The sequence below is a fragment of the Mesoplodon mirus genome (assembly GCF_964341445.2).
Source record: "Mesoplodon mirus genome assembly, chromosome: 13".
In the NCBI taxonomy this organism is placed as follows: Eukaryota; Metazoa; Chordata; class Mammalia; order Artiodactyla; family Ziphiidae; genus Mesoplodon; species Mesoplodon mirus.
In genome coordinates this window covers 6,922,907-6,949,756 of record NC_138989.1, presented here as the reverse complement: position 1 = coordinate 6,949,756, position 26,850 = coordinate 6,922,907, and the positions used below count along the sequence as shown (strand labels likewise).

General features: G+C 50.6%; 2 protein-coding genes across 4 annotated transcripts in view; both read right to left on the bottom strand.

The window, feature by feature from the left end:
- The window catches only part of PITPNM2 (phosphatidylinositol transfer protein membrane associated 2), a 146,061-nt gene extending 126,294 nt beyond the window's left edge, over nt 1-19,767 (bottom strand). For 2 of the 3 annotated variants that reach the window (XM_082640926.1, XM_082640929.1), the window contains exon 1: nt 19,643-19,767. The gene's annotated coding sequence lies outside the window, so the exon portion shown is untranslated. The remainder of the gene's footprint in view (nt 1-19,642) is intronic. The other variant, XM_082640928.1, reaches the window with a different exon arrangement.
- Nucleotides 19,768-21,526: 1,759 nt separating this feature from the next.
- Nucleotides 21,527-26,850, bottom strand: part of MPHOSPH9 (M-phase phosphoprotein 9) — a gene marked incomplete at its 5' end in the record, with an annotated part of 55,634 nt that continues 50,310 nt past the window's right edge. The window contains 1 exon segment of the mRNA XM_082640622.1: nt 21,527-25,752. Within this exon segment, the coding sequence (XP_082496748.1) occupies nt 25,651-25,752 (102 nt within the window). The 3' untranslated portion in view covers nt 21,527-25,650.

Genomic DNA, 26,850 nt, shown 5'->3' with positions numbered 1-26,850 from the left:
GGGCTGACTAGCAGAGCAAGGCCGCCAGGCTTCAAGGAAAAAAGCTTCCACAAAGCCCGAGGACTTCAGTCCTCGGAAAGTTATACCGGCCCCCTTGGCCACCCATACAAACAACTGTGGCTAAAATAAGGCAAAAAATGAACAGAAGCAAAACCACACTGAAGAGAGGACAGGAAAAGAAATAGGGAGGAGGGAAGGCTACCTTAAAAGGAATTAAGGGAGCCCGGGGTTCAGCCAGAGGGATGTCTGGCAGACGCACCCCCATCCAGCCCTTCCAAGGCCTCCCAGGACGGCCCGGTTCGTTCGTGACACCAGAACTTCATCTGCATCTGGGTAGCCCCAGCCAGCCAGATGACTCAGCCATCCCTAAAAGACTGAATTATACCAAGGGCTCTCTGTTTATTCAGAGACAGGCAAGAAATGCCTTTGAGAAAGAGCAGGATCATTACCAGGGAAATGTGAAGGATGCCTCAGTCCCCACCAAGCTGGCTCGGGAGCTGTCCTCGTGCTGGTTTCTAACAGGAGTTCATGGTTTCCTTCCAACAAGCATCTCCTTCCCACTCAACATGGTGGCCTCGGGGAGACCAGAGCTGGGACCCGTGACAAACCCCGGGGAGGACTCCGACAGCCCCGTCCCCGAGAATAAGGAAGGTCCGACCCTCCTCAAGTGGCTTCCATTGCCCAGGATTAGTGCTGAGCTGAAATAACGGGGTCCCAGCCTTTGTAACAACAGCTCAGTGGTGTGCGAATGTGTTCAAAACCTCTCGGAGATTCCGCAGAAGGACCCTGCGAGGATGAGGTTAGGATCCCTCCTTCACAGATGAGGACATTCTGGTCCCGAGAGGCTAAGCAACTCATCCTAAACCCCGCAGCCAGCAAGCGGCACAGCCAGGCTCGGGACCAGGTCTCCTGACTCCCGGTCACACCTCCGTGACCGAAACGCTAAATGGGAGGCTAAGCTCTAAGGTGATCAGGGATACTAAGCCATGCACCGTTATTCCTGCATTTCCCGGGAACCTGGGCTCCAGGAGGCAAAGGAGATCCTGGCAGCTGCCTGAGGCTGCCAGGGTGTTGCTGTCATTTCTAACCAGAAAATAAGGTCACTGGCTTGTGGACACCCGAGCAAACAGGTGCCAGAGGTGTCCCTTCCGATAACGTTGACCAACCAGTTTCCACCTGGGAAAGTGATGGCGGTTTCATTTTTATTTTTTGACTTGGCCATCATACCATCTTATTACTTCCAATTATTTTTCAGTGTATCTACTTTGAACACCTAAGCTGTATCCATCTCAAAACATCAATTGTGCAACTTTGTTTCTAAGAGTTCTGTTCTGCTTCTTTCCTAGCCCCTGGCACTGGCTTCACTCTGGAGTGATGATTATTAGTGGGAGAGGGTTTGCTTGGCAACTGACATTAAGGGAAGGCATCTTAGAGCAGCATCTTCTAAATGCTGTTTGGCCCCAAAATCTCTTTTTGACACGACCTCCAGCAGCATTCTGTGCTCCTCAAACACACTGTGGGTCATGCTGTAGATGTTGTCATGCTAAAATCTATGTCTACCTCTCAATCGCTATGTTTTTAAGAGTAATGGATACTGAACTTTATCAAATGCTTTTCTGACATCTATTGAAAGCATCTAAGTTCTTTTCTTTTCTTTTCTTTTCTTTTGGTAGGTCTCCTAGTCTTTAATCATCTGCTTATGACTTTGAGGCTCGTTACCCAATGTAACGAGCCCTTTGCTGGGTGCCAGCATGGCGGAGCACAGAGAGAGACACCCAGCAAATGGCTCTTGCCTACAGAGGAAAGGGAGGGGAAAAGAACATGAAGCACACACACACACACACACATACACACACACATACACACACACACACATACCATCTGAATGGTAGGCTAGTATTTGTGAATTCATGTATCACACACAAGGCACAGTGAGGACCCCAGGAACCACACGTGAGTCAGGTTAATCACGGAGAGCTTCCTGCAGGAGGTGGCAGGGGGGATTTAGAGACAGGCTGGAAATGAGGGCATCTGGATTTGAGTCTTGCCCCACATGGAGTCCAAGGGCATGATTTCCTCGCCTATAATTTTCTCAGCAATAAAACAGTAATAATCACAGATCAAGAGACCTCCGGAGGCACCCAGTTTAGCCTCCTTCATTTGCAAACTCTAGAGGCCGGGGTTCAAAGAGGAGAGCTGATTTGTCCAAGGTCACCGAGCCATCCCTACAGTCTTTCTTGGTTCCAAGGGGATGGGGAGAGAAGCAAAAAAAGCTTTGAGATCTTGGGCAGAAAGGAAGCAGAGAAAACCCAGTGGGTCGTAACTCTTTCCCTGTAATAAACATTATTGTTGCCACCCTGAACGTTGGCTGAGTCAGGAGGCGGCCAGAGGTCTAGACTCAGGGTGCAGAGGCCAGTGGTCAGAGGAGCCACCATGCCGCCCACAGCCTGTGATCGAGCATCACAGTACCTCCCCGGGCCAGACACAGGAACCCAAGCCTCATTAAGCTGCGAGGCACCAGGTACCATGCTAGGCACTTCCACACACACTGTCCTTTAAACATCAGGATCAGCCAAAAGACAGGTGAGGACACAGCAGCTCCAAGAGAGAGCAGGTCTGTGGCAGAATCACACTCCAAATCTGCATGGCTGCCTGCATGGGGTGGGGGGCGTGGGTGATTCTTTGGCACACTTCCCAGCTCCCCTGGGGCTGCAGCACCTGCCCCCGGCAGGCCCATCTCCCACTCGCTCTGCAGCTGTGGGGACCCCAGGCAGTTGGCATCTAGTCTTTGAAAAGGTATTTATCTTTCCACTCCCTGAGAGCCAGTGAGAGCCATAAAAGGCCATGCCCGACGTCAGGTGCACAAGCGTTCCGTAGAGACAGATGTCGTTCACACACAGCGATCAGGCCTGGCCAGTGGCTGCCAGGGTGCCTCCCCCGGGGGGCACAAGAGCCTGGGGTGCAGACTCACTGCGGAGCTGGGCGGCCTTGGCGTGGCCACAGGTGCAGCCGTCTCATATGCAAAAGCAAGGTGTGGTCCAGCCCAAGGCCCACCTGAAGCTCTAAGGCAAGCCTGAGCGTTTTGTTTGGGTACCATTTTAATCTTTTTTTTTTTTTTTTTCTTTTGGCCGCACAGCTTGGGCATGTGGGATCTTAGTTCTCCAACCAGGGATCGAACCCATGCCCCCTGCAGTGGAAGCACAGAGTCTTAACCACTGGACGGCCAGGGAGGTCTCCCATTGTAATCATTTTTAAGTGTACAATTCAGTGGCATCGATGATATTCCCACTATTGCTATTCCCACTATTGCTATTTCCAGAACATTTTCATCACCGCAAACAGAAGCTCTGTCCCCACTAACTCCCCCCCACCCAGTCCCTGGTGAGCACCATTCTCCTTCCTGTCTCTGAATTTGCCTATTCTAGGCACCTCACACAAGTGGAATCATACAATATTGTCCTTTAGTGTCTGGCTTATTTCACTCGGCATTCTTTTTTTTTTTTTTCCCCAGGTACACGGGCCTCTCACTGTTGTGGCCTCTCCCGTTGCGGAGCACAGGCTCCGGACGCGCAGGCTCAGCGGCCATGGCTCACGGGCCCAGCCGCTCCGCGGCATGTGGGATCTTCCCGGACCGGGGCACGAACCCGTGTCCCCTGCATCGGCAGGCGGACTCCCAACCACTGCGCCACCAGGGAAGCCCAGCATTCTGTTTTTGAGGTTCATCCGTGCGGTAGCCTGTGTCAGTGCTTCATTCCTTTTCGCGGCCGTGTAATGTTCCATCGTATGGATCTACCCCATTTTGTTTATCCGTTCATCAGCTGATAGGTTGGGTTGTTTTCACCTGCTGGCTATTGTGAATAATACTGCTGTGAACATAGGTGTAAAACTACCTGCTTGAGTCCCTGCTTTCCGTGTTTTGGAGTCTGATAACCTAGGAGAAGCACCGCTAGTAATATTATATTGTAGGGATAGACCACGTTCTGCTTACCCACAGTCATCAGTTGGTCACCTCGTGGGTTGTTGGTTTTCTTTTTGGCCGCACCACGCACGCTTGCAGGATCTTAGTTCCCCGACCAGGGATGGAACCCGCACCCTCAGCAGTGAAAGCGCGGAGTCCTAACCACTGGACCGCCAGGGAATTTCCAGTAACTGCGCTTAACCGTTTGCGGACCCACCAAACTGTTCCACAGCGGCTGCACCATGTCACATTCCCGCCAGCAGGGCGCAAGGATTCCCATTTCTCCACATCCTCGTTAACACTTGTTATTTTCTGCTTTGGGATAACAGCCAAGCCGGAGATTTCAGAAGAAGGGAGGAGGCTAGCGCCTCTGGAGCCCCAGACACAGCCCGCTGGTGTCCGTGCGCTTCCGGCCCACCGCTCTGTGCAGAGCTGCAGGAGCACGGGCTGGGGAGTCAAGAGAATTCCGTTCCAGTTCCAGCACCCGGTGCTTATGGCTGTGCAACGCTGGTCAAATACTTTAACCACTCTGAGCCTCAGGTCTGTCCTCTGTGGGAACAGAGCTAACGAGCCCAGTGCACTTCCCGCAGGAGGCGGGGCTGTGAATCTGTGACCGCAACAGAAGAAAGAGTATTTTCAGAAACTCTACAGGGGGAACACATAGGTGGTAGAGAGGGGGGTGGTTTCAACCTCCCTTGATAGATCTTTTATGATAATGTACGGGCAGGACTAGAATACTTTCCGCTTCAACCTCTTCTTTCTCTGCCTTTGAATGGAGAAGCCAAAATACAGGAAAAAGTAGAAAGACAAAGAAGGAGTAGAAAAAATTCTAGATGACCTATTGAGCGCAGCCTTGGCATCAGAATAATTCCTGGACACACACACACACACATACCAGTGTACACACAAATACACATACACACACAACACTTGAACCTCACTGTGGATTCAAAGTTTGCCCAAATCAATTCTGTCACCAGATCCAGAGAAGCAGGTATATGGCAGGAATTAGCATCCCAAATTTTCAGGCGAGGAAATGAAGATCCGGGGAAATGAGGCAACCCTGCCCAAGGTCACACAGCACAGCTGAAGTGGAGCCTCCGGACTCTAGTGCAGTTCAGCCAAAGCACAAGATGGCTGTGGACACTGGGCTCCACGCAGGGTGCAGGCCCAGGGATAGTTCTTCTACAGCAGCAGCAACATCTGTCTGTCTGTCTCTCTCTCTCTTTCTCTCTCTCTCTCACACACACACACACACACACACACACACACACACACACACAGTGACTGAGGTCTCCACCGAGCAGCCCAGGCCATGTTCCAGAAAAGAAAGAGGACCCTCTTTCCTCACCGGCAGGAAAACCACGGAGCCTCGTGGGCCCCCAGCCGGCATCTCCATAGTGACAGAATCACAGAAGATGTGGGGCTAAAAATAAAGCCTCCACCTTCTGAAACCCCCATCTGCTCAGCTCCAGCTGCAGGAGGGCTCGGTGATGCTCAGTGGCCAGCACCTAAACAGCAAGGAACGCTCCTCCGCCCTGAGAACAGGGGACAGCACACCTGGGACACCAGGAACGACAGACCATCTGTGCTCCCACGAAAGAGTTTTCCACGGTCGTCTCCCACGGGTTCCCAGACAAACCGGCTCCATGTGAGTCACGCCAGCAAGCAAAAGGCACCCTGACCTCCGGGCACAAACGTTCCCACACACGCACAAGCACCCCGTCCATGGCAGGCCTCCAGAGGCACCTCTTAAGCCTTGAAAGTACGAACTGTTCCTTTTCCAAAGGCACCAAGGGTTTTTAAGTTTCCTCACTTAAAAAAAAGAAGATTTACAAAATGCTTAGCTCCCCAGGTAGGCTCTCAAAAACCTACTTAACTCCAAAATGGGCGCAGTGTGTGGTAAATGGTCTAAAGTAGCCGTTTAGCCGAGAGCTTCAGAGCCAGACTGCCTGGATTTGAATCTACCAGCCATGCGACCTTGGGGAAGCCAGCTTTCCCCTCTGGGCCTCAGTTTTCTCATCTGTACAATGGGGTTAACTGCAGAGGGCCATTGAGGACCTAGTGGAGAGTAAGTGCCCCAAGAGCTCAATCATTCAGTGGCCCGGTGGGTCATGTTCTTGTTGGCGGGCCAGCCTGAGAACCCAATAGTGAACGGACATCCCAACTGAAAGCAGCCTTTCAAGGTGCCAGCTGTGCATCAGCTGGAAACTCTCCGTATTAGCCAGCACTTTGCACACACTGAATGCCCCCCCGCTCCACTCTCCATCTACATGACCGTCCACAAATCAACCCTCAGCCTCAGCTTATCTTATAATCTATAACACGGATCACAACGTATGGTTCCTAGGATGGTTATTAACTATATTACGGCTAAGTTTAAACGGCCTCAAAATTCTCAAATAGGCACAACAAGCACAACCCCTCATCAGTCACGCAGCCCTAAGTTAATAATTAAGCAGCCTTAATTGGTGGATATGGAACTGCACGGCCCAGCCTCCTAGGCACCACTGCACATGGAAGTGGCCCGGCCCGGTAATGGATTTCCTAAATCAGCTCACAGAGCTCATTCACATCGAAAGTTAATTAGCCTAATGAAGACAAGTGTGACTTAGTGAATTCCAGCCTGACTTTCTGCTCTGACTCAGCCACCCCAGGAGGCTGCCAATGTCATCCTCCCAGCTTCGATTTCCTGGAGCTCCAAGGAGGGGGCCCAGGAGACAGTGCTGCAGGGAACCATGTGTTCCCGGCTCCCCAGCTGCTATAAGCTGGGAGGCAGCAAAAGCTCAGAGGCCACTAAGAGGCAGGACACACCTTCTTGTGGGGCCGACTCTGGAACCTCTGCAAGGGAGGGAACTTTCCAGCAAGTGGAAGTCACAAGTGAGCCCCAGGAGGGTGGAGGGCCAGGCACCACCAACCCTCATAGCTTATGACTGATGAAGATCAGGGCTGTCCCTGTCCAGGAAGACAGCAGCTCACATGTGCAGGGCAATGGACAGTCCACAAAACCGCCCTCTCATCCAGACTCCCACTGCATCCTCCCCTGGGAGGGAGCATCACTGCCCCTGTTGGATGGATACAGAAACCGAGGCACAGAAAGGTGCGATCATCAAAGGCCGTTCACCTTGGAAATGGTGCAGCTCTTGCCTCCCAGACCCCTAGGCCCTCCTAGTTCGGTTGTCTTTCACTGTTCCCCATCCAGGGGCAAGCCAAAGTCAACATCTCGCTGGCCCAGAAATGGTCCAAGTGTCCATCAACGGATGAACAGATAAACAAAAGGTGGTCTATCTATACAGTGGAATATTACTCAGCCATGAAAAGGAAGCAAATGCTGACACAGGCTACAGCATGGATGAACCTGAGGACATTCTGCTCAGTGAAATAAACCAGACGTGAAAGGACACACACTGTATGATTCTACTTATACGAGGTCCCCAGAAGGGTCAAATTCACAGGGACAGAAAGTAGCATGGTGGGTGCCAGGGGCTGGAGGGCAGAGGAAATGGGAAGTTGTTGTTTAATGGGGACGAAACCTCAGTTTGGGAAGACGAAGAAGCTCTGGACGTGGATGGCAGTGATGGCTGCACAGCGACGTGAATGTACTTAATGCCACTGAACCGTATGCTGAAAAATGGTTAAGATGGTAAATTTGATGTTATGTGTATTTTACCACTCAGAAAAAAGAATGAAGTACCGATACATGCTACAACATGGATAAACCTCGAAAACATTATGTTACATGAAAGAAGCCAGACACAAAAGGTCACACGTTGTACGATTCCATTTATGTGAAATATCCAGAATAGGTAAATCTATAGAGACAGAAAGTAGATGAGTGGTGGCCAAGGGCCAGGGGAGGAGAGAGGATGGAGGATGATTGCTCATGGGCCTGGGGTTTCCTTTGGGGGTGGCGAGAATGCTCTACAATTAGACAGAGGTGGTGGCCGCACAGCATTGTGAATGCGCTATACGACACTGAATTGCACATTTAGCAATGGTCAGTTCTATGTTACATGAATTTCACTTCAATTTTTTAAAAAAAAAGAAGGCAAGGGAAGAAACTCTCCCGTTCCCTGGCCTTCTCTCCTCCTGCATCCAAAGCCTCACCCGGTGCCCTCTTTTTCTGCCGGACATCTGTCCAGCGGCCCTCCCTGCCCCTTCCGTGCGCCGCACACACTGGAACCTCCATTTTCCCTCTGCGTCCAGGCCTGAGCACAGCCAGGGGATTGGAATCCTTCTGTGTGTGTGTGTCCTTCCGAGCAGGTTAGGATTCTAGTGAGAGCAGAAGAAATCTGGAAGGCAGCCTCCTGGGAGAACAGGTGGGCCAGACCACCTTCCCCAAGTTTTTCTTCGTCAGAGTCTTCACTAAGCCCTCTTCCAAGCTCGGAACAAGGCAAGGTGCTCCGAGGAAGCCAAAAAGGTATAACTCGGCCCTGCCCCTGGGAGCCTCCGCCCAGCCCAGCTGGGACGCCTGGGCCCTGGGAGCTACACCAAGATAACGACAGTCCGGGGAGTGGCTCATACAGTGTGGGGAGCCCCAGAGAAAAGCAGACCCCCTAACTCTTGCTGAAGGGACCCCGGCTTGAGCCAGAGGCTCCCACGGGGACCCACTTGTGTCTCTTCTCCGCCTGGTGGCCACAGGCCCTTCAACTCTCCCAGCTCAGAGGACATAGCAAGGCAGCCACCTGCAGTGCAGGTGGGAGAGGCAAAGCGTTGGCCTCCACCTCCTGCCCTACCTGCTGCTGCGTCCTGACCAGGCCACTTTGGGTCCCTGCTCTTTCTCTAATGAGCAAGGAAAAGGTCAGAAGTGGGGCAGGAAGAGGGGAACAACCCAGAGCAAACTGACCCAGACCCAGCTGAGAACCCAGAGTGGGTGGTGAGCAGGGCCCACCCTCACGGACAAGCCCCAGCCCACTCTGAACTGTGCCCTTTTAAAAACATGCCTGTCCCACCCCCATAAACGGGGTTCCTAACTCAGCCAGTCTGAAAGCGGCTCTGACCCGAGGGGTGGAAAAGGCACCACTTCCCAAGACCTCAAAGACACACAATTGGTGGAGCCTCTGACCACAGCCTCCTAGGCGTGTGGCTACAAGACTTGACAACAGGATCCCAATGGGGTCTCCAACTCATGTACATGGCCGTGACCTCAGAGCATGCAACCCTATCTTGGGGAATCTAATCCTGCTCTAAATCCATGGTGCCTTTTGGCCTCATGAAGAGCAAAAGCTACAGAACAACAGAAGAGAAATTCTGTTTTCCTCTCTGGAAAAAAAGAAAAGAAACAAAAAACTCACACAAACCCAAACTGAAAGCTTCTGGGCACTGTTCAGACTGAACTAGATCAGGAAATACTGATGGATTTTTTTTTTTCTTTTTTGCCACATCGCGTGGCTTGCGGGATCTTAGTTCCCAGACCAGGGATCGAACCCGGGCCCTCAGCACTGAAAGTGCAGAATCCTAACCACTGGGCCACCAGGGACTTCCCCTGATGGATTTTAAAAACAACAACAATGTAACAACATGGCACGGGCCATGTAATGGACGTGACAACATGAACTTGAAGAATCGAGGACCCCGATTACGACAAGAATCCTGGCCAGCAGGTAACCTCCTCTGTGGTTGGCCCAACTCATGACCTCCCTGAGCTGTAGTGTGCCCATGTATGAAACACGACAGCTGAAAGCACTGAGTGCCAAATCATGACTTCTTCGAGCCTCAGTTTCCTCACCTGTAAAATGGGCACAGCAGCACTTCTGGGTGTCAAATGAAGCACAACGGGCAGAAGCACTCCGTGCCATGGAGGGTGTTACACAAAAGGTGGATGAATGAGAAAGGCCGCTTTGCCTCTGGACCTCTAGCCACCGCCTCCCCACAAATGGTTATCAGGCCCTGAGTCACCACCAGGCCACTATGCTGGGTACCAGGGACTCAAAGACAAATAAGCCAAGGTCCCTCAGCCTGCAGAGCAGCTGGGCTAGACCAGGGATCCCTATGGTTTGGAGAGGGAAGGCCTGCCGCCTTCTCCTTGGGCAGGAATCTCAGTATCCAGGAGAGTCTATCATGAAGCATCCATCTGGTTGGGTACAGGATGGGTGCCATTATCAACCTAAACCCTCCAAACACCAGTCCTGCAGCTCCCAGGCCACCAGGACAAACCTGAATGAACGGAACATCCCAGATTTCACAAGCCGGCCTCCAGTTTACAACCATGTGGTGAGTCTCAATCCTGCTCCAGGCCCAGCCTGGGGTGGTTAAGGTTTCAGGGAAACGGAAAGTCATTCCTCCTGAAAGGTCAAACCCTTGGACTTGTTTTTTTCCCACGCTCCTTCCGGCTCCCCTCTTCTCCTAAGATGCTGAATTCCTCTTTTCCTCCCTGCTGGAAAGTCAGAAAGAACATTCCTCAGGAAAGGGGACAGTTTCCCAGGAGAAATAACAGAGGTAAAAAGAGAGAGAAATGGGTGTAATTGGTGCTCTAAACCTTGGTACCCAAGGAGTGCAGAGCAGATGCGCTGGTCCGCACGCATCACCATGACCTCACGATGCTCGGGTGAGTCACCCGAGTGAGGCTGGGACCCGAACTGAAACGAGCAGCTTGGGAGCTCAGCTGAATACTGATGTGGGGATCTGTTCACCACCTCCCTGGCTACTCCTGGCAGCAAATGCCCAGGCTGCGTGGCCCCCAAGTATAAATGAATGAGCTCCTTTCCACACCAGGTTAATGCACATCGCGCTCTGGACCAATGAAACAAGCCCCCTCAGAACGCTGCTTCACTGAGTTGGAAAATGTCACAGGAGTAGGGGAAGGAATGAGGTCTTAAGTTACGCATGTCCATTTGACGGCTCAACAAGGGGGAATGCTTTCACAACTCTTGAAGCTTTTGTTATTACTGGTGTTTTAGTGTTGGTTCTTAAACACATCGAACAAATCTCCTTCAAACGGGTAGTTACCGACTGCCATGGGGAAGGCGGCAGGCCTCCCACCTCCCAGATGGCTCAACCACAATGAACGTGTGGCCTGTCAGATGCACAGCACTGATGAACTAATTGAAATATGCTGCAAGAAGCAAACCCCAAATAAATGTGAAATAGCTGTTTCCTTATCCAAGAGCCCCTAACTGCCTCCATGGCTGGCCGTCCCTGCCAGCTGAACGGTCCCCGGGCTCCTGCTTCCGTGTGGTTTTCAAGACTTAAATGCTTTTTGCCCATTGTGATTACCCAAGAGGGAAAAATTCTAATTGCAGAAAATGTTTGGTATCTCTCCCTCTTATGGAAAAAAAAAAAAAAAAAAAAAAACCAAAACCTGCAAGTGAAAAGTCAACTCTCACCAAGTGCCCAGTGGGACACAAGAGCGCAACGGACCAGCCCGCGATAAGCCGCCCTCGACCGCGCCTCCCCGTCTGCGGGAAGCCCCGCCTCCCCGGCAGCCCCGCGCCCGGATGGAAGCTGTTCCCTGTTGGAAATGGGAATGGCCGCCTATTTCTACCCCGATGCCTAGCCCCCGCCTCCCACCCTTCAAGGTGGGTTTGCAAGGGTCTGTAAAGAGATAGCAGAGGGACAGCTGGCAGCCCCCACGGAGTAGCCCTCCCTCCACCCGCCTCACGCAGGGCCCTGGCGCCTGGTGGGCGCTTCCTGGGGCCTGACTCCTTCGTGGACCATGGCCAGGTGAGGCCAGGAGGATGCAGGGCCTGACTCAGTCCAGCAGGGCAGCAGCGGGAAAGAGCTCCCGCCCTGCTCCACAGCACAGCCGATGAGTCAGCCAGACCCTACAGAGACCTGGGGGAAGCCCCCCCAGCTTCAGAGAGAAAATTCCATCCTTCCCGGGGAGCCATTTCCAAAAAGGGAAATAAAGAACCTCAGAGAGAAGAAAGAGCAATAATCCCTATTATTTATGTACCAACTCTTCACAGGGCACACAAGGCAGAACATTTTTGGAAAGGTTTCCAGGACTAAGAAAGCCAGGATTTGAGGGTTGGGAACCCGGGAAGCCCCATGCTGGCCCGAAATGCCTCAAGAGAATCATTTCTGGGACTTCCCTGGTGGTCCAGGAGTTAAGACTCCACGCTCCCAATGCAGGGGGCTGGGGTTTGATCCCAGGTCAGGGAACTAGATCCCGCAGGCTGCAACTGAAGACCCTGCATGTCACAAGGAAGATCTTGCACGGGGCAACAAAGATCTGCGTGTCGCAACTAAGACCCGGTGCAGCCAAATAAATAAATAGATATGTATTTTTTAAATGGTAAAAGCTTAAAAAACAAAAAAAAAAGGATCATTCCTTTGGGCGAAGGGCTGCCCTTGGCGCCTCCCAGCAAAGACCAGTTAGTTCTGTTAGACGTGGGGCTGCCGACACCCCCTTGTGTGCGAGAACACGGGACCTCCTGCCTGCAGGCTGTGGAAAGGGGAGATGGGTGCCCTTCTGGAAGGGATCTAGGAGGGCGAGGTGGGGACCCTATGCCCGGATATTTCTCCTTCCTCTGGCACCCAAGACAGAGCAAACACAAGAAACTGCAGCTCTGGCCTTCATTCACCAAGTAATTACTGAGCGTCCACAAGGGGCCCCGTTCTGTACGCTGGAGTTACCATGGGGGTAAACACAGTGACAAAGACAGCAGATGGGTCACTGTGGTGGGGGTGGGGGTGTAGGACGAGGAGGAAAGAATCTCATCGCGAACGCTGCAAGAGCTGAGAGGAAAGAACCACACTTGGGATCAGCCAGGAGTGGGTGCAAGTGTTGGCTGGCCCCAGCCACCTGTGCGAACTCCAACAAGTCACTTACCTCTCTGAGCCTGTTTCCCTTCTGTAAAATGTGGCCACAGTCCCTCCTTATCTCTCGGGAATGCTGTGTTGTGGAACTACTTTGTATAAACTGTCGGTACTCATTATTCACGGATTCCCGTATTTACGAATCCGCCCACTTGCTACAGTTTACTTGTAACCCAGAAACTGACGATCGCGGCGCTTACGAGGTCATTTGCAGACATGCACGGGGTGGGGGTGGGGGGGAAACTGAGTCACCCAACGCCCAACGTGCAGCACAGGTCAAACAAGGTGGCCCTCTGCCTTCTGTTTCAGTTCAAACTGTCAACAAGTGTCCCTTCCGTGATCCATTAACTGCCACAGTTTTCACACTTCTGTGCTTTTTTTGTTAGTGATTTAACATGGCCCTGAGCATGAAGCTGAAGCACTGCCTACTGCTCAGAGCTGCTCAGAGCCGAGAAGGCTGTGATGTGCCTTATGGAGAAAACTCGTGTGTTAGATGAGCTTCGCTCAGGCCTGAGTGATAGTGCTGTTGGCTGAGTTCAATTAATGAATCAATAATATATAATAAATAAGGCATCTTTAAAGAGAAACACACATAAGAGAGTTATGTATTGATCGGTGGACAGATACGTTGTGACCAGAGGCTGGCGGGAACCTACCTCCGTATTTCCCCTAAGAGCAGAGGTTCAGGGCACTGTACAGAACGGCCAGGAATGGGCCTCGACGGTGTGCACACGTGACCTACGATGTATTATACTCGAGGGCTTCCGCTCTGTGAGGCCACGGCTCCTGCAGCTGACGTATCCACACCTGGCCTATCAGCATCACTCCGAGATGGAAATCAGCCTCGGGGTCTCCGAGTCCTGCGGCTTCTTTTAATAACTCTCTGCCTTTCCCCTGCACTCCCAACTCCCAGCACCTTCCACATGAGGGAAGCGGGACTTCGGGGCTTCAGCGAGGAGAGGGTGTGAAACTGCTTTCTTTTTTTTTTTTTTTTTTTAATTAATTAATTTATTTGTTCTTATTTTTGGCTGTGTTGGGTCCTGGCCGCTGCGCACAGGCTTTCTCTATTTGCAGCGAGCGGGGGCTACTCTTTGTTGCGGTGCACGGGCCTCTCACTGTCGTGACTTCTCTTGTTGCGGAGCCCGGGCTCTAGGCACGCAGGCTTCAGTAGTTGTGGCGCATGGGCGCACGGGCGCACGGGCTTAGCCGCTCCGCGGCATGTGGGATCCTCCCGGACCAGGGCTCGAACCCGTGTCCCCTGCATCGGCAGGTGGACTCTCAACCACTGTGCCATCAAGGAAGCCCCGAAACTGCTTTCTTTTTTTTTTTTTTTTTTTTTTGCGGTACGCGGGCCTCTCACTGTTGTGGCCTCTCCCATTGCGGAGTACAGGCTCCGGACATGCAGGCTCAGTGGCCATGGCTCACGGGCCCAGCCGCTCCGCAGCATGTCGGATCTTCCCAGACCAGGGCTCGAACCCGTGTCCCCTACATCGGCAGGCGGACTCTCAACCACTGCACCACCAGGGAAGCCCCGAAACTGCTTTCTTGATGCTCTTCCCCAAAGCTCTTGCTTGGGTTTGATTTGTCTGTTGCTGGAATCCTGCCTGTTGGTTCATTTTGTTTCTGTCCTCTGGCAAGGGCAGCTTTTTGTTTTTTTCAAATTTAATTATTATTCTGACGAACTTTATTTCAACAGTAACTATATTTTTTGTTTGTTTTTAAACGATTAAAGCAATTTTATTTTACTTTTTTTTGAATTTTTTTAAACAGCAGGTTCTTATCAGTAATCTATTTTATACATATTCGTGTATATATGTCAATCCCAATCTCCCAATTCATGCCACCACCACCACCACCCCGCTGCCACTTTCCCCCCTTGGTGTCCATACGTTTGTTCTCTACATCTGTGTCTCTATTTCTGCCCTGCAAACCGGTTCATCTGTACCATTCTTCTAGGTTCCACACACATGCGTTAATATACGATATTTGTTTTTCTCTTTCTGACTTACTTCACTCCGTATGACAGTCTCTAGATCCATCCACGTCTCTCCGTTTGTTTTTTTAATACTTATTTATTTGGCTGTGCCAGGTCTTGGTTGCAGCATGCAGGATCTTTAGTTGCTGCATGAGGGATCTAGTTCCCTGACCAGGGATGGAATCCGGGCCCCCTGAATTGGGAGCGCAGAGTCTGCACCACAAGGGAAGTCCCAAGGGCAGTTGTTAATATGAGTAATTGACGTGAACGCCAGCTCTCCTCCCCAGCAGTGCTCTTTCTGCCTTTGGTCATAAAGGTTTAGCAGGGGTTTTTCTTGGTGTTTGCTGGGCTGGGAGTGAGGAAGACGGTACCCCTGTACCCGTCTGACAGGGGAAAAGGGCTGATGTACAGGGCTGCTGTCCGACTTCAACTTCGCCAGTATAACGAGCCAGCACCAAGCTGGTAATTAGGGACCTGGGTTCCAGGCTGCAGGACAGGTCTTGGGCAAGTCACTGCTCTTCCCTCAGCCTCGCCCTCTCGTCCTTAATGGGGTACAGCCCTCCCAGCTCCAGCGTTCCCAGACCCTCCAACAAGGCTGGAGAAGGCACCACCAGGCTCCCCACTTTCCCTCCAGACCGATTCTCTCCTTTCACGCAGGAACCTTTTCCGGTAGGGCCGTGGTGATAACCACAAATTTGACTCTAAATCCTACACACCTTTCCAGGTGCCCTATCAAAACTCCACCCATTCTTCAAGGCCTCCTTCAAATCCCACCTCTTCCAGGAAGTCAACCCTGACCGCCTTACCCAGAAAGGGTGTCTCCTCCTCTGAAGCCTGTCTGCTGTTTAAGCAACACTTATCTCACATGCCCGGTGTTACCCGTGGGGCGCACCTCCCTAACCACACCGTGAGTCGGCCTAAGTTTTAGGTGCAATGTTACATATTGTATTCAACTCTTATCTGTCCAGTTTTCCAGAAACCTTTTTTTTTTTTTTTGCGGTACGCGGGCCTCTCACTGTTGTGGCCTCTCCTGTTGCGGAGCACAGGCTCTGGACGCGCAGGCTCAGCGGCCATGGCTCACGGGCCCAGCCGCTCCGCGGCATGTGGGATCTTCCCGGACCAGGGCACGAACCTGTGTCCCCTGCATCGGCAGGCAGACTCTCAACCACTGCGCCACCAGGGAAGCCCCCAGAAACCTTTTGTGATGAGTTATAAAGAATACAGATAGATTTACACTTACATATACACGTGCACATAGACGAGAGTAAAGTAGAAATAAGTATGCTGACCCCAAGGGTAAGTGAATACAGTCACTACATGAAAATATAGCATTGTGCTCCCAGCATCCTGGAAGCCAGGGAAGAGGAGGTGCCCATAATCAGTTGGAAAGACAGTGTGGGTGGAATGGGAAGAGTCTGGCAGAACTGGGCACAAACCCGGAGTGCCTTAGGGCAAATCAGTTGACTTCTTTCTGTGGGAAAATGGAGGAAGAACACCATCTAACGCGCAGGGTGCGTGGGGAAGCCTCGTGCATGCTGTGTGCATGCAGTACACAAACCATACATGTTTTCCTTCTCCACCTTCCTTCTCATTATCAAAGGAAGAAGCAACCTACATTCCCCGCACACAGGGGAGGCAAATCTTGCCTGGCCGTAAATTCTAAAAGAAATGTTTCATACAAGACTCTGTAAGAAGACTTGAGCAGAGAGGGGGCAATGCCCCACGTTACCGTTAGCCTTGGTTTTAGAGCAAAGCCAGACAACGATTTGCCATGGCCGCCATGGCTCTATTTGATCACATCCCGGGTACCCAGTGAAAGCCTAATAAACATTGACATAAGGACCTACAGGGAAGCTACTTGAAGACCACTTAGTGGCAGGGGGTCCTGGTGAGCAGGTTTCAGGAGGGCTGTCTACAAGGCTGACCACCTCTCCTGCCCATGGCTGAGGACGCAGGCGTGAGATCACTGTCCTTCCATGACAGAGCACATGCCCGCCCCCACCCCCACTGTCTTCTCCAAAAGCAGCAAGGCAGCGATCATGAAGCACCAGAAGTTTCCTCTTTTTTTTTTTAAAATAAATTTATTTATTTATTTTTGGCTGCGTTGGGTCTTCGTTACTGTGCACAGGCTTTCTCTAGTTGTGGCGAGCAGGGGCTACTCTTCGTTGTGATGCATGGGCTTCTCATTGCAGTGGCTTCTCTTGTTGCGGAGCACGGGCTCTAGGCACGCAGGCTTCAGTAGTTGTGGCTCACGGGCTCTAGAGCGCAGAATCAGTAGTTGTGGTGCACGGGCTCAGTTGCTCCACAACATGTGGGATCTTCCCAGAGCAGGGATCGAACCCGTGCCCCTACATTGGCAGGCGGATTCTTAACCACTGCGCTACCAGGGAAATCCATCACCAGAAGTTTCCTCTTCTAATCTCTACAAATGAACTGTACATTCTCCACAACTGGCTCTTCTCAGGGACCAAGCTGGAAAGCCTTAACGGGATGGGATGGTTAAGAGAACATCTGCCTGGTTTTAAAAGAGGCCTCTAGATATGGAGGAAGGCAAAGTTGGGCCCCAGTGAGAGAGGATGTACAGTCAGCTTGGGACAAGGGCTCTTAGTTCCTCACCATTTATCCGACAGACATTTGCCCTAGAGTCTCCCATGTGCCAGGCACGGGGGATGCAGAGAAATGAGATTCAGCACTGACCCCACAGGAGCTCAGTCTAGCAGGGAGGCACAGAGTAACATTTTTTTTTTTTTTCCTTGCAGTACGCGGACCTCTCACTGCTGTGGCCTCTCCCGTTGCGGAGCACAGGCTTCAGACGCACAGGCTCAGCGGCCATGGCTCACAGGCCCAGCCGCTCCGTGGCATGTGGGATCTTCCCGGACCGGGGTACGAACCCATGTCCCCTGCATCGGCAGGCGGACTCTCAACCACTGCGCCACCAGGGAAGCCCCAGAGTCACATTTAACTGACATTCTGCCTAAGTTAGATTAGGGTGGCACAAAGGTGCAGGTGATGGACTCCACCTGGGAAGGCCAATGAAGACAACAAGCCTGGGTCTCGGTAATGAACAGTCATTAAGGCAGAGGACGCAAGGCCCAAATCCTACAGGGCCTCATACAAGCAGAGGGATTTTCTTTCAGATTCCATAAGGAAGGACCAACCAAGATCAAGAGAAACCAAGTGACTCAGTGAAGCTCGTACGACCTTATGGGACGACCAGGCCTGGAGCCTTGACTCCCACAGTTCAGTTACCCTGCTGCATCCCCTGCACGGTGAGTACAGAAGGCCAAAGAGAGAAGCCCATTCCACACCCAGTGCCCAGAGAGCCCAGAGTCTGTGCCTGGCCATCGTCATAGCAGAGCATGTACTGTCCTAGTCATCTGGCAAGTCCCTCCCCTATAAGAAACACAGCTCTTCCTAACTCACTGTGTTTCTCGCTGCAAAGGGAGAGGGCTGGGAATCTCCTCCGATCACAGAAGAAGAAGAAGAATTTAACAGGGACCGTCCAGGAGTCAGATAAGCTAGGTCCCCAGAGGCAAGCTGGGGAGGGGGCTTCTAGTGCATCCAGACACTGACGCTGACGGTGCACAGGGTGCTGACCCAGGGCGGGGGACCAGGGATGAATCAAACTCCACCCCCGTCCTCCATCCTCCAGGAGCTCACAATCCAGCCGAGGAGATAAGCCAGGCCCAAAAGTAACTATAAAATAAGGCAGGCGGTGATAAGAGTCACACAAGAGACACAAATAAGGTGCAGTGGGAGTTCAGAGCAGAGATGAGTCACGTTGGGGGCTTGGCCGCAGGGGAGATTCAGATGCAGGGGAGCATTTACCACACTCCCCTCAGAAAGGAGGCCGGGGGGCTCTAGCCTATAGCCCCAGGGGCTCCCAGGTAGGGGCTGGGGACAGAGCTAGCAGGGGACCAAGAAAGAGGCTCAGAGGAGGCCCCCTTTGAAGGACCCTGATTCTGAAGGGGAGGCCGGAGACTTTGGAGAACTGCCCCAGTCCACATTTCAGAGGCAGGCAGAGGAGCGTAGGATGAGGAATTTGGAATTTACGCAGGGGCAGCAAATGCGTTGAAAAGGGACAGCGCTGAAGATTTGCCTTGAAATGACATTTGCCGAGCAAACACACTCTGTTTATTCAGAATGTCCACTTGAGGTTTCCCGGCGGAATTAGCTACACGTTATGGCGGAGGCGGGCACTAGCGTTTCCCTCTCCCCAAGTCCCCCATCAGCCCTGCCCCTGACAAGCAAGCCTGAGGCGGGCAGGGAGGAAGCTCGCCGCTCCGAGACAGCGCCGGCCCCTCAGGTTAACAGCAAAGGGAGACTCACGGGATGGAGAGGGGCCAGATGTTCCTCCAGCAGCACTTCTTCCCAGTCCTGGCCCCCTCTCTGAGGGCCGCACCCCGGGCTCAGGCCCCGGACACCCACCCAGCCAGGCCAGCGCTGGAGGGCTGTCCAGGTGGAGGCGGGAAGCCCAGAAGGCCACACCGAGGGCTTTGGCCACCACTTCCTCCCGGCCCCTTCCCAGCACTGCACACACACCTGCCCCTTGGCCGCCGTGACACTTGTCACTGGGGGAGGGGAGTCCTCCGCGCCCCAGCCGGAACCGACGGAAATTCGGCATTAGCGTCGGGGCCCCCCCTGAATTCCGAGGGTCAGCGCCTCCCGGGGGGCCGGACTGGGGGCGATTTCCTGAGGCCGGGATCCCCGCGCGCCAGACCCTCCTCCCCGCGCGGGGCGGCGGGGCCCGGGTCTCCTACTTTTCCCTCCCGCCGAGCGCGCGGGCCGGCGGACAGGCGGGCGGGCGGGCCTGGGCCTCCGGGAGCCGCCGCCCGGCCGGGGTCCCCACCCCGCGCCCGGCCCCCCCGCCCCCTCCCCGGGGGCTCCGCACGGGCTAGAGGAGGGGGCCCGGCCGCGCCGCCTTCCGGCCGGGCCGCCGAAACACTCACCCAGCTCCGCGCGGCGCGGCTTCGTCCTCTTCAGCCGCGCTGGGCCGCCGCCGCCTCACGCCGCCCGGGAGGCCCCGGCCCCGCGGTCCCGGCCCGGCCGGCTGCGCCCCGCGGCTCCGCGCGCCGCCGCCGCCGCCGCCGCCAGCTGGCCCCGGGCGAGCGGCCGGGCCCCCGCGGGCATGCTCCCCGGCCGTCGGCGGGCGGGCGGCGGGCGGGCGCACGTGCGGGCCGCCGCGGGTCTGGGCGCTCGGAGCGCGGGCCGCGGGCCAACGAAGAGGCGGCGGCCGGCGGGGCGCGGGGCCGGGCGCGCCCGCGGACCGGCCTGACAGCTCTACGCCGCGGCGCCGCCGTGCCCCGCGCGCCCCAGCGGCCGCTGCTGCCCGTGCGCGCCGGGCCCGCCTCGCATTCCCTCACTCGGCGGCAGGCCTGCGCCTCCGTCAGGCCACGCGGGGAGCCGCCCGCCGCCTCCGCCCGCCCCGAGGGCCGGCCTCCGCCCGGAGCAACCCGGCAAACTTGGTGGCCCCGCTCCGGCGCCGGGCGTGCTGTCGCCTCGGCGACCCCCGAAAGCCCGGGGCTCGCTTCCGCGCGGGAGGCCCCGGGCGCTGGACCCGGCCCACGACCTCTCGGCCCTTTTAACACCATCGGCCTCGCCTATCGGGAGACTCGCGAACAGTAAGAGGGGAAGGGAACGAGCAGATCTGCAGAAATTGGGGGAAAAAAAAATAAAAATCAAGTCCTTCGGGAGTAAAATGACAAATCAAGGGGAACGAACTGCGGAAGACTTCGGAAGGCATTTGGCATGTGTGGACAAACCAAAGGTAGTTAATTGAAGTCCAAACCTTGATGCCGGGCACTTGCATCAGTTACCGACCCGATTTGCAGAAATAGGCATCAAGGAGTTCTCTCCTCAGGATCCCAGATATGATCTGGACCAAAAAATGAAAATGCGCTTTGGTCATCAGACGTCGTGGAAGTAATAGTAGCCAGAGGGTCAGTTCTAGTCCCTGACCTCAAGGAACTGGCAGAGGATCAGAAAGAGCTTCATCTTGATGTTCCCTCCCAGCTGGACGCTCCAGTTGGACCAAGAGGGTACGGAGTGAAATTTAAAGGAAATCATAAAGCGTATATTTAGACTGAGCAAGGATGGCCTTGTTTGTCAAGATCTGAAGTAAGTGAATTAAACAGGGCACACCCAAAACCTATGGGTAGTTTACCTCTCACTAAGTACCGCCTTATAAGGTCGGGAGGAGCGGGGGAGTGCTTTCCCCTGGAAGGGCAAGGGCAAGCTCAAGTTAAAGCGCTCCAGGATGAGTTCAGATCAAGTCAGAGAACAACCCTGACCAAAGGCTGTCCCGTCTCCTTGGACACTGAACGGGCCAGGAGAGCCATCGTGACACAGCTTGCCTCAAAACACCTGCCTTGTGATCACACGGAGGCAAGTGAAGGGGTCCCCATAAATACGAAACCCTCAACTCCGTCCCTCCACCAAGGGGTGCCCTAAGACCCATGAAAGGTTTTCAGCCCCAATGCTGTTCCAAGGCGGCCAGGGATTGAGTCATCATCTGTCTCCTGTACAGCCGTGCTCCTTGCCTGAGGACCCGTGGAAACCGGACTGGATGACAGACCCTTTTGCTGCTACTTCTCCCTGTACTTGTGCTTTAACCTAATAATAAAAGTAAAAAGAAAAAAAAAAAAAAAGGGTTTCAGAGCATACAGATCTCCAGAGTGAGGCTCTGCCTGTAGGCCAGTCGGAACGGAGCACCTGGACGGCTGCCACTGTAACCCTGCAATGACTGCTCTCAGACCAGTAACTCGGAAGACTTAACACCATTAAAAACCAGATCCCACAGTGAGCCGGTAGGAATAAATACACTAATATCACAATTATTCGTATCCACAAATATTTATTAAGTGCCTGTATTCAAGAATGAAGAGGAGATGGTCCCTGCTCTCATGGAGCTTACAATTTCATTACTCCAGCATCTGACTAGATTTAAAAACTGCAACAAGCACTGGTCTTTGTCTAATGTCAGCAGCATTATAGGAAGCAAATTTCTCACATTATATTGGTCACTGTTACAGTGAAATTGTGAATAAAACATTATCTTTGAAGTCTGTAGTCACAGCGATGACATGACATATAATGTCCAGCAAATGCAAATTTATGGCTTGATTCCTCCTATTTGAGAGGGGTCTGCTGAAATAAAACACAAATCAAAAGGGGAAGGCTTAACACAGGTCCTAAGAATACTGGTGTAGTTTAATATATTATTAAACTGCCACAGAACTCTTGGCAAGGCAGGAAATTATTTCCTGCAAAATCTGTGCAATATAATTGGTTTAATTAGACCTGCAAATCTCATAACCATGTACAATCACTTATGATGGGTAAATATGATTTACCTTTATGATTCCTAAAGGGCTGTAGATATGTATTTATTTTTGAAACATTCTTAAAGACTCAGCACAAATGGCACATTAAAATTTAGTGAAAACTGCTTTTGAGATATCTAAAAATTAAAATGACAAAAATGTCTAACTTTTCTACATTTGTAAGTACAGAGTTCAGAATTCAAATAGCATTCAGCAAAGCACCTGGCTTTTCCGAGTTAAAAAGGGGAACAAATTTTGGTTGCTTATCAAACTCCAAAAGCAAATCATAATCTTCATATAGATCTTCCAAACGTTCAGTGGCAGCCACTTCCTTCATGTGCTCCTGTGTCACAGGCCAGCACCTTTAGAAGTCTAATTATGGAACATTCAAAGGTGCAATTATTTTGATTACATTGGCAATACTTTTTTTTTTTTTGGTAAAACAGCCTATATCAAGTAACCCCCAAATCATCTACTTTACTTAAGATCACAGGGCTTCTGAACTTACACTAGCCAAGTTATCAATTACTCATTAAAAAAAACACACCAGAGGGAAGCTCATTTAAACTCTAAGAAAGCTCATTTTTTGCAAAAAGATGGAGAGAACAGCTTAGACCACCTAACAAATGTCAACCAACCCAAGGCAGTTTTTGAGTCAATTGCTGGGGACACAGTCTACTTTTCTATCTACAAAAGCACTGAAATCGCTACTTCAAAAGCCTATTTAATAACCCAGAATGAATCAGAAATGTACTGTTTATTGAAAACTTACTAGACACCAGGCACTTTACATAAGCTCTCACAATGGAAGGAAGCTTCTTATCTTTACGTGGAGGAAGGCAGCCCTGAGCAGGGTGTGACCCAGGTCTGTCTGGCTCGCCTGTCCCCTGCCCAGCTGCTGCAGTCCTAGCGCCGCCTAGTAGCTACATCTACTTGGGACCCTCGAAGGACAGAGGACATTCCCCCCACCTCACGAGGCTTTGCAGGGAAAGGAAGAGGGTAGATCCAGGGGAAAGGAGAGCAGTAACTCTACTTGCATTTTAAAAGGCACTTCCCAGAAGTGGAAGATTCACTTAGGTTTTTTACTAACTGCAGCTCAGCCCCAGACAGCGACAACAGTTGCTTTTAAAGCTTGCCACCTCTCCAGCTTTCAGGTTGTTTCTAAATGGAGTATTTGTACGTTAAGCATTATCAAAGGGAAAGACGGCTGAAAGGATTTTTCCTTGGTGTCCCTCTTCACAGCTACGAAGAAAAAAAATTTTTTTCTTAATTTTAAATAAGTGACTGATACTTCCAATCTATTACACACGTCACAAATCAAAGCATATGTTTCCTGAGAGGTACAGAAGACATTTTAATGGGGCTTAAGATTGGAATAAGACTACTGAGAAGATAACTCCCTGACAAGAGAAAACTCTCATCTCTTCTGAAATGGCAATTTCCTATTCTTAAGAATGTAACAGACTTTACAATAAAAGTAGGGAACAATGAAACATCCTAATAATTTTCAAGTTAGTTTTTAGTGTCATCTATAGGAACACATTAAAGGGAATATCATTGGTAAAGTCGATCCCTTTATTAAGTCTTGACACAAGCTCTCCTAGAACTTGATTAAAAAGAACGTTTTCTTCACTATAACTAGGAGATTAAAAAGAAAAAAAGACTAGGAAAAAACACCAAGAATAAGGCACTTGATTCTGCTGATGAGTAACTCTGATTAGCTGGAGGTCTCCAACAGGTTGCAGGAGTTGGAAGCAAAGGTTTGATTCACGGACAGGAAGGAGCAAGAGAGGCCGCTGTCAGGCGACCCCCGCTTGCTGGGAACCCCCGAGCTGAGCAGGGACGCTGCAGGCGCCAGGCCCGAGCTCAGGCAGGGGAAGCTCCGGTGAAGGGTGCTCAGAGATTATCTGAGATCCCTGCTCAAAGGCATACATATACCCGAATGGAATAACGGGTGGCTTGACTCAATATAACTACATGCTGTCAAGAGCCACAGAAGAAGGAGAAAAAGCTCAAAAGTAAACCAAATTGTAAAACCGGAATCAGTGGGAATCAATGGTGAAAGTTTGGAATGAGTCTGTTTGTCAACACATACAGAGCTTGAATATGTGGGCACTGGGGCCTGACTGGCCACCAAAAAGTGGGCAGCTAAGCAGCCTGGACCTGACCAGAAGTCAGGACCTCTACCTGCTACGCTCCCGATCAGAGCACAGCTTCCTGCCCACGTGCTACTTCTGAGAGCCAGGAGGCATTGCCAAGGCAGCGCGCTGGAGCCCTCCAGCAAGGCCACGCGAAAGGCACCGAGCTCTATCTAGACACGTTCCCTGTCCAGTAACAAGCAGGGAAGGTTGCTCTCATCTCAACCTACTGTTCTTACAGCAGCTAATATGGGAGTATTTATTTTTCTTTTTGGCGGGGGGGGGGGAGGGAGATTAAAAATGTCTTCATGGGCTTCCCTGGTGGCGCAGTGGTTGAGAATCTGCCTGCCAATGCAGGGGACACGGGTTCGAGCCCTGGTCTGGGAAGATTCCACGTGCCACGGAGCAGCTGGGCCCGTGAGCCACAACTACTGAGCCCGTGCGTCTGGAGCTTGTGCTCCACAACAAGAGAGGCCACGTCAGTGAGAGGCCCACGCGCCGCGATGAAGAGTGGCCCCCACTCGCCACAACTAGAGAAAGCCCACGCACAGAAACGAAGACCCAACACAGCCAAAAATAAAGAAAGAAAGAAAAAAAAAATGTCTTCATGACAATCTGACAGCTGAGGCCACGTACACTGAGGAAACTGGGGTTGCTCTTACAACCTCACTGAGTGGTGGCCTATATTTCCATCAAAGCTTTATCACCTCATTGTCAAGGGCGGGACACAAATTACATTCAGAATGATGGGCAGAAAGGTACAACTCCCCAGTTGTTAAACTTTTCTGAAAAGTACTACATCTATCACAAAATTAGAGAATTACATCTCTATCATTTTTCTTTCTTACAAATAACGAAGTTTAAGGGAAACAAAATGAGATATTCTTACTTTCAAAGCTTTCCAATATTCCATTATTTCCAACATTTCCATTATTAACTATTCCAATATTCACTCTAAGACACGGTTCAAACACGAATTACATTACTATTTTTAAAAAACTTCAACACAACTAAATCCAGGGTATGCTGTTTTTGGGTTTTTTTTTTTTTTTTTTTGCATTCAGCATGTATTAGTCTATCATTACGGAAGCTGTTCTTAAGCATTTATTTAAAAATAAAAGAATCATATTCACAACGTAGAACAAGTTTATAAAATTGGTGTGCAAAGTTAATGGTAAAAGGATAACACTATTTGTTTAGAAACAAAGCTGTCTCCCCTATTTACATTTCCTTATTCTTGATATAAATTGGATACATATACTATTTAAAAATAATACTTTTTAAATAGTAAAATATACAAGAGATTCCTGAGCATAACAAAAATATCTTGAAAATATGTGGCCATTTGAAGTATAAAATAGCAAGTGTAAAGAATAGCATGATTGTAAAACTACTGTGTGAAAGCTTATAAACAGTATAAAATAGTTTGCCTTTTCTGAGTGCATAATTACACATTAGTGCAAACAAAACTGTCTCAAAATTTAATGGCTACAAATCTCAAAGATTTGCAGAGGTGCGCAAAACATGAAATTTCTTTAATGTCATACGAACTGAACCCAGCTCTCGATTAATCTTCTCCAAACGATCTTCCAAAGCTTCCTGGGTGAAAATCATGGAAAAAACTTAATTAGAATTCTACATCAAGTCCACCGACTCTATAATTACCACCAAAATGACTTTTCTTTCAGCAAAAGAGCAAGTATAAACATCAAAATTACAATCATTTTGGTTTTTACACAAATCGTCATCTACGTTATTTCTTTTAAACTAAACATAAATCAACTTTTCAACCATTCAAGATAACTGCTTATCTTTAAACAGAAGGAGAGAATTATTTGACTCCGTTGAACTGAGAACAGTACAAGAGGAACCTAGAAGGTTCTTCACACGTTTCGCCAGATGAAACGGACACATCTGACTGGTGCCGTAGCCCACTTACAAGTATATCAAATAACTTTCTTCTGACAAAAATTTCTAGGTTGAAAAAGAGGAAAAACGCTGGAGGAGACTTTTCCAAGAAACAAGATATTTCACAATGAGTCAGTGTAACAAATGCTATTTTTAAATAAATAGTACTACTGTTAAATAGTACCTGGAATATATATTCATCATTTTAGATACTTTATTAGCTATTAACTCCAATGGTATCCTGAAATAAAACTTAAAAATTTTCTCTTCAACAACTTTAAATTGTAAAAAAAATTACACGTTCATTTTAGAATTTTTAGAAGACAGACGAGAAAGAAGTAACAAATAACCACTGTTCCCCTTTCCTGTTTTTTTCTGCAGACAGGAACACCATTTTCAAGAAAAATAAAATCAGAATCAAACTCTACTTCAGAATGTTTTTCAATTTAACTTTTCTTGTTATGGAATATACTTTATGACATCATTGTAAATTAATGTGCAATATTCCATCAGATATACCATATTTAATCAAGAATCTTTTAGTTGAAATTTAGGTTGCTTCTAATTTCATATATCACAAATAATGCTGCAATATATATTCTGAAACATACCTCTACACACACCTATAAACACTGCCTTAGGAATCATTCCCAAAAGTAAAAATGCTAGGTCCAAAGAAATGTAAGATTTTAAAGCTTTGGATACATGTCAAGCTAAACTCCAGAAAGTCTTTCTCCTTCCACTCGCATGTACAAGGATAAGCTTTTCCCTAGCCCAGGTTCTGGTGGT